Source organism: Saccostrea echinata, unplaced genomic scaffold (genome assembly GCF_033153115.1).
Source record: "Saccostrea echinata isolate AGI-Se365-2 ecotype Australia unplaced genomic scaffold, CSIRO_AGI_Sech_v1 ptg000047l, whole genome shotgun sequence".
NCBI classification, from domain to species: Eukaryota; Metazoa; Mollusca; class Bivalvia; order Ostreida; family Ostreidae; genus Saccostrea; species Saccostrea echinata.
In genome coordinates, this window is record NW_026889796.1 from 11,114,739 (window position 1) to 11,123,238 (window position 8,500).

Consider the following 8,500-nt stretch of genomic DNA (forward strand, 5'->3'; position numbering starts at 1 on the left):
TACTGCAAATTATTTTCTACTTGAATCTCTAATGTTTATATATTTGAAGTAATAAAGAAATAAAACGAGAAAATGAAAGAATTACCTATCAATAATTTGATACAAGCTATTAATGAAAAAAAAAATGGCCATGCATGCACTACACTGATGATGCAATACACCCTAGCTGCAGATTCTTGTATGTTAATTCTCATGCATGCAAAATATGGTTATATATACTTTCAAATATTTTGGTTGCAGTTAGCACAAGTTGCACAAATTTCAGACTTCCTCTCTCTCTCTCGATCGATCTTTTTATTGAATAGATGTCCCTTTTAAAGAAAAATTGGTCCCTAAAAAGACCTTGAAATAAATTCAGTGATTCCTTATAAATATCAACTTTTGAAGATAAAGATAGATGCCTTAATCTCTGCACAATTCTAATACATGTGGCCATTTTTTTCATCCCTTTTCGAAGTATCATTTAATGATTTCAATGAGAATACACTGTAATTTTAAATCTGTGGATTGTTTTAGCAATTCTGGTTTACAAATATAAAAAGGAGTATGGTTTTACCTTAAAAAGCGAAATTCAATGTAATATCACTGAATCAAATTGTCATGGGTTATATTTTTATATGTCAATAAATGTCAGAATGTCTTGGGTTATATATTTATGAAAAATATCAATTCATGTATTCCTTATTTCAGGAGAAAATGGCTTCCCTTGCACTTGTGCTCTTTGATGTTGATGGATGTACTGCCATTGTAAGCAGCAAAAAACTGGGAGATCCCAAGGAGCTGAAAAAGGGACAGCATGCACATATTAGGCTTAATCAAGAGCAAATGAAAGTAGAGATTCTGGAGTTGTCAGGTAAGCTTTTGTTCTCACTATAAGAAGTTTATCCATGATCAGAATTTATCTTTCAGTTACTTTCCATTTTATTTTCAATTTAACATTAGTGTTCCATGACTAAATATGACATGCCACTAAAATATGTGTAATATCTTATGTAACTAAAATGCAAAAATAATACACATTTTGACAAGTTTCTGACTAGAAACATTAAATGGCTATGCACCCTTCTTTCCTCACACTGTCTCGGAAAAAAATATTTGTTTATTCTATCATCAGTAAGAATCTGTACTTAAAGGGAAAAGAATGAAATGTGTAGTAAATACTTTATAAACAGAACATGCAAGTTGTACAATTGAAAGTATTTCTATGTACGGGTATATCAAATATAACATTTTGTAAGTTAAAGATCTAAACCACTCCTGATGATGACACTTGAGTACGGACCCTTTTACTTAATATGTATAGGAATTTTGTAGATTCAAAAACCTTCCTAAACAAATTTGAGGACGAATGGACCAATACCCATAGATCCATAGCTTTGGACAAAGAGAAAAAGAGAAGAAAAAACAAACCTCATGGATACTTGCAAGTGTGGCCCACTGATATGGTAAGAAAGACTTGTAAACTGGCTTTAATTTTTGTATTTAAAAATACAGTGATTGTAGTGATTTATGTCACCTTCCTTAGGTTGTAAAATTAGTTTATGTAGAACAGTTGTCACTTTTTAATGACAGTCGTAAGCTAGACTCTCCTTGACTGTGTCAATTCATTGTTTTAACAGGAAGATGCCACACATTCATCAGATGGAGAAGATGGAGAAGACGGAGAAACAGTCACTGAGGTGAACGAGGTAAGTTATCTGCAGAGTTCATTTAGTTGAAAGGCCATCCTTACTAGGATAAGTGATTATTACTGTAGAGAATTGTGCCAGCAAATGTATGCTGAAATTTAATGCATTCAAATTATGAATTAGGTGTCAAGAAGTCATTAACATTAAATAAAAATTTTATTTGAGAGGATAGAGGGTTCTTGAACCTTAAATAAGTATGTTGAGCCTAAAGTAATTGTAGTAAATATATATAAATTGAATCACTGAAGATTAATGATTTGAGTGTATTGAAAAGTGTATTTTTGTTTTTTTAAATTTACAAAGTGAGTGAGTAAGAGATAAACCTGATAAATATATTTATTATATATTTTATTTTACATAATTGTTGATACTGTCTTATTTGATCAGAAATACTGCATTTATGTTTCAGACTGCCAGAAACGTGTCATCAACTAATTCAAGTACTGAGGGCAAAAGAACCGGATCAGAAAACAAGGTAGATAATTTATGCAGTGCAAATTTAAGGTTGTTGCATGTTTGGCTAATGTGTGGAATAATCATTGTTGGGGAGGGGGGGGGGTTCAAACTTTGTTGGTAATCAGAATTTAACTGGTTCATGGGGACATCATTTGTGGGTAACTTGCATATTTTAATAAGAAAATAAATCAACTCTGCTAATTGTGTGTGTGTTTCATGAGTAAGGGCTACCAACCAAAACTAGGAACATGGATCCTCAACGATCAATGATGATTTTATGCAATTAATTCTCTGCTTAAAAAATAACATTGCTCATTTCCTCTTTACAGAAACAACAGGAAACAACAAAGTCACAGAAGTCAACAAGGACAACAAATGAAGGAAAAGAAAAAACAGTAAGTTACTTTTTTACACACTTTAAGCTCATCTGAGCCAAAGGCCCAATAAAGTTGTTCTGATCAAAGTTTGTCCCTTGTCTGTTGGTGTTGCTGATGTAATGATCATAAACTTTTCTGAAGAACCACTGGGCAATTGCCACAAAGCATTATTGGATGAAGGGAATTAAAGTACTTTAAATAAAAGATCACATTCTTATCTAAGAGGGGGGGTGATTAAGAATGGGTAAAAATTAGTTGGCATATTTAGTTCACCTTAGCTTAATGCTCAAATAATTTAATTTCAATATAGGGAAAATTCTAACATGTCTAACTGGGTGTTGATACATGCAAATTTGTTTGCCCATGGCAAAATTTAAGCATCTTGGGCGGTCTGGCACATGGTTAATTCACTGTATGAAGGGAAAATGAAGGGTTACAATCTCATTCAAAGGGAGGTAATTTAATATTAGTAAAAATTTAATGGCATCTTCTTGGCAACTTCTGAGGTCAGAAAAGTTGAAATTTAAATGAAAGCTTCATTAGTGTATAGATTTAATTTTGTTCAAATCATGACCCAGTGGCTGGAGAAGGGCTACAATAAAAGCTTTTTATATAAGAATATTTAAGAAAAAACTTCTCAAGAACTGCAATACCATGATACTGTATTACGACGGGGCCATAGTAGAAGATAAGATACAAAGGAATATATGGAAAAATTGTAAAAATCTAGAAATGATTAGTTATATTTCTAGGGGAATTATCTTCGGTGATTGTAGATTCATGTTTGTTAAGTTCATGACCCTCTCCCCAGTCCCTCTTGGGTAGGTTGGGACCACTTAAACTGAACCCATTCCTTCTTTTCTTTACTCAAAGTGTTCAAGTGAGTGATGTGGCCCATGGGCCGATTGTTTAAACTGGGCCTTGAAATGGCCCCATTACTAGATAATTAAGAGCCCTAGAAAAGAAAAAACTTATTTGGAAGTAATTTTGACTCCAAACATAGATATCAGTTTTAGAGGTGTAACAATACAGCAATACCTTGATTATATTGATCGCAAGGGCTCACAATACGTGTATCGTATTGCCATGTATGTATCTTGATACAGTACAAGATAATTTTCATTGTTTTGTTTGAAACTTCTACATACAACCTAACAAATTTTAATGTTTTAAAAAGGCTGGAAAAAAAGGTAGCAAAGAAAAAATACAATGTCAAGACTATAAATCTGCCTTTTTTTAAAACTTTGGTCAGGTGTATCAAGATATTCTTCTATATTTTCTGTAACTGTGGAGGTTAGCAAAGAATGATAATGGTTAATTCAATTGTTGACAACTGTATGATGATACATGTTGTATCGCATGATTGTATCATGATATGTATTGTATCGTTAAGTAGCTTGGGATACTCAGGCCTAATAAGTTTCCTCTTTCAAGGGGAAATGATGTAGAATTAGTGACAATTTCAACCATTCTGCTGAAAATCAGCAAAATCTTATTACTTTAAAGTGATTACTTGTTTAATTTAAATGCCAAAAAAAAAAACATTTTTGAGTGCAGAAAGGTCAAATAATTCACCATGCGAGATAATTTGAAAGTTTTTCTTTGTAATGTGTCTCTTAAAAATAAAATAAGACTGTATTTGGACCCATGATTTATGTGGATAAAAACATTGGTGGGAAAATTGATTTCTTCGTAAGACAAATTCAGTGCAAAGAGGTCATATCAAATGCTCTATAGTACCACAGTGTGTAGATTCTAAAAATATATGACAAAAAAAAACTTAAATCTTTTCATAGCAGGATGATACCTTCCTTTAAGTTATAATGATATGGGAGCTTCCTCAGGTAATGTAGGTTCAACTTTGTCAGTGATTTTTCTACACCCAATTTAGGTCCAAATATTGGCCCTTTCCCCTATCAAAAATTACTGATTTTTGCTCAATTTCAGTTGCTTTTTTCCCGAAATAAAACCGTTGTTGTTTTTGTTATATTGAATTTTTTACGTACAACTTATCTAAAATAGAATGCTATTGTTCTGGGTCATTCAGATTCTTAAATAATAGAGAGGAAGAGCAGATTATTTTGTGCATTTACAAAACATAGAAAAACACATGGATCATGTCAAACTTGTGTGTAAATACATCGTAAGAACGTGTAAGATGCATGTGAACCGGCGAAACATAGCCTTATTTGAAAATCAAAGTACTAGTAATTCTACAACAGGCATCCCTTATTCCATGAAAATCAAATTTTCTACACTTGGCAGATGCAATTAATATTGCAGGGTAATTGCAGCAGTATAATTAGGGTAATTTAGAAAGCTTTAATAATGAATCAGAAAAAATGATTTGTTATTAATCATGTCAGATTATTCCATCTTCAATGGCTATTACGAGTAGTATTTACTCTTATGTATACCATTATGGCCAAAAAAAAAGGAAAAATAGGACGATCACATTGACTGGGAACTTTCAAAGATTTAAAAAAAAAAAGTTAAAAATGTAGAACTACATATGTCTAATTTGTTATTTTGTAGCAAATTGTAAAGGCCCAGGCTCCATATAAAAATGTAGAAAAATCACTGTTTGTTCAATAATGACGCCCCCCCCCCCCTCCCTTAAAAGGGTGAGGTCTTAATGGGCAGTCAAAAGAATTCTTAATTATCTTCTCAAGGAAAGCACACGTGTGATACATGTAAGTCATATTGATATGGAAGCATCTTCAGGTAGTGTAGATTCAAATTTGTTCAAATCATCACGATCAGTCATGTTGATAATGTTACATCCTCAGGTAATGTAGATACATGTACAAGTTTGTTTGAATCATAGCCCTTGGAGTTGGGTACATGTACGACCACAGTAGGTAATCAACATTTAACAAAGATATGTATGGTGAATAGATGATGATATTTTGTAAACAGCTAGGTTACTTAAATGAGCATTATGGCTTATTGGTATCTTGTTTAAATTAAGATACATAGTAAACAAGGTGATTTTGGTGATCTTTGTGGCCCATGGGCCTCGTTTTACAATAATCAGCCAAAAAAATTACTGAGCAGGATCCGGTTGCACGAACGTTAGTTAAATTATATTCCAATTAGTGCTGTTAAGTTTTTAACGACGAGTAACTGTCAGTTAAAAATTTGTTGTTCAAAAGTCTATTAAAAATAAATTAGCTAACTCACATTTAATTGATGTCATATTTAAGTCTCTGTTAAAATCATTCTACATGCACATTTCCCTTACCTATGGTGTAATATTTCTGATGTCATAATTAAAATGTGATCAATTCATAAATGTTAATTTCCTAAGGCTATTTACTTTAAATGTTACTCTTATATTGGTAAAATATATTAAATAGATTATTAAAGATAGTTACTTCAAATATGAGTTTTTACATTGAAAGATGGTCATTTTACATGCAGTATAAACAATGCAACTACTTGTACAAAGTATGTACATGTAGTTTTCAGTATTAAGTTCTAGGACGAGGCATTGATTTTTGGGAAGGTATATTGAAAATAATTTTTAAAATCTTTCAAAAAAGTGGGAGAACATCCACCCCCTCCCCATTTCATGTGCCTAAAGTTTGTGGAATTGAACGATTAACCTACTTTTCAGTAACTTCTCTGAGGTTAATTTTTTTTTATTATGATCTTTTAAATAAAAAATTACAATTATTGTATGCATAATCGGATAAGAAAGTACTACATATCCCTCAAATGGAATGATTTCATTTTCTTGTATTGCAACATACATGCGCAATATATATATATGTATTATAATACAATCTTATCGAAATTGGGATTGAATTTGCGTTTTGCTCAAGTCAGACATTTCTGTTTTCCTTCCCCGCAAACTTTGATTTTTATGTTAAATTTAATATTTAATGTACCTAGGTAACCTCAGTTCAATCAGAAAAATAATTAGGCTTTAACTGTTAGTAAACTTTTGTGCAACCAGTTTAACTCGCCGTTAAATTTAACGTCAGGTTAACGCAAAGTTTATGGCCAGTTACACATTCGTGCAACTGGATCCTGAACATTAATTTTAAAATGCATCCACATATCCCCGGTATTTAAAAAAAATTCTTTTTGCAGGGATCAAATGGAAGAAAAGTAACAGTGCTCCACGAAGGGTCTGGTGACTTAACAACAAACATTTGTACACCAAAACGTGCCCCGGGTTTTTTAGAGGGATTATCTGGAGATGAAATCGACTTAATACAAAGCCAAATCCAAGATTTTCGGCAAGGGAAAAGAAGTGTGGCAGTACAAACGGATCAGGTGGTGGTTCTTGGACCAAATGACAACATTCCGGAAAAGAAGTTAGAGGACATGTTGAAGAGAATTCTCGAATCACAGAACAAAGAAGTGTTACCTCTTCTTAAGGAAATTTCTGGGACCCAATTAGCAAGTGCGCTGAGCATCCTGAAAACCATAAGTGATGTTGTTTCAACTAGGGACTTCCAGGGCCTGTTGCTATCTGGACTAAGCCAGGAGAAGCCCTTGCCAGTCCTGAGATTGCGGGAGAGTTCATCATCTCTTCCAGATGTAGACCTTTTGGATTGTCTCGAAACATCACATCCCACAGAATCAACACCATCTGCAACAGAGTCATCATTAGATTCTTCACCAGCATCCACCACCAGTATTCCGCCTCCTTCATCATCTGGTACATCACCAGCATCCACCGCCAATATTCTGCCTCCTTCATCATCTGGTACATCACCAGCATCCACCTCCAGTATTCCACCTCCTTCATCATCTGGTACATCACCAGCATCCACCTCCAGTATTCCGCCTCCTTCATCATCTGGTACATCACCAGCATCCACCTCCAGTATTCCGCCTCCTTCATCATCTGGTACATCACCAGCATCCACCACAAGCATTCCTCCCTCTACAGCACTGAGTAATCCACCAGTCTCAACCCATGTTTCAACTTCTGCACCATTGTGTTCACAGACATGTTCCACTCCTGTGCCAGCATGCGTTCAAGTTTCCACAGTGGTCAGTACTCTGCCAGCATCTCCATTGCCTCCTGAGAAACCAGCATCAAACACTCAGATCCCTCCCAGCAGGGAATCACCAAGTGCATGGCCAACTTCTAATGGAAATGTTACTGCTCCATCAACAGCTGAACCAATTATATCTCCTCCTCCTCTCAATTCCAGGCGTGGAAAGAAACCCTTCAATTTTGAGTGTGCTCCTGGACCACTGCATGAAATCAGCAGTCCCAATGACATGGCAGGAATTCCATCAGATGCAGAGGTACGCATACGCCAATCTGTCATCAGTGATGTATTGGAAGAGTCATGTTCCAGAGGTAACCTATCATGGAGGTTGACCCAAGCAGTCTACCGATCAGATGAACTCAGTGGGAGAAATTATAAAGGAGGAAGAAATAAACTTGCCCTTTCACCACGCCGTCGCCATGCTGTGGAGCATGCAGTAATTGAAAATTATGGAATGACAAAGGAGACCTTTTTTGACATTTATTCAAGTGTTAACACCGGCCTGAGAAACATGAAGATGAGGAACCGTTTTCCACTCCTTATCGTTACCCCCAACAACAACAGTCAGTAGCCAGGACTATCCATGTGATGTTGACACATTTTGGTATCTTACTTACATGTTGTACATGTTTTCACCTTTGTAAATATTTATGCTACATTTTGATAGCAATATTTATTTGAAATTAAGTTAACAAATCATCTACTTATTGACATGTATTGAGATTTCATTGTTTCAATAATTAAATTAATGTCCTTATTCGATAAACATTTAGAGAATTAAATACCATATCAATACAATTTTATGTTTTTCTTTTTTAAATAGATATTATAAAGAATTTTGAGAATATGCATGATAAAAGAAGATAATACACAATCAATTTAACCACATTTTAATTAATGTGATTGTTATGAGAATATTTCTGACCTTTCATCAATCGTTAGCCCTGTTTCACAAAAGAACTTG

General features: G+C 34.1%; 1 protein-coding gene across 1 annotated transcript; it reads left to right on the forward strand.

Moving 5' to 3' along the window:
- Positions 1–597: 597 nt before the first annotated feature.
- On the forward strand, positions 598–8,293 carry LOC133202425 (uncharacterized). Its single transcript, XM_061338243.1, has 6 exons — positions 598–853; positions 1,315–1,445; positions 1,620–1,688; positions 2,098–2,163; positions 2,474–2,539; positions 6,620–8,293. Exons 1-6 carry the CDS (start codon positions 628–630, stop codon positions 8,105–8,107), a joined length of 2,046 nt encoding a protein of 681 aa, XP_061194227.1. The 5' UTR covers positions 598–627; the 3' UTR covers positions 8,108–8,293.
- The last annotated feature ends 207 nt before the right edge of the window (positions 8,294–8,500 follow it).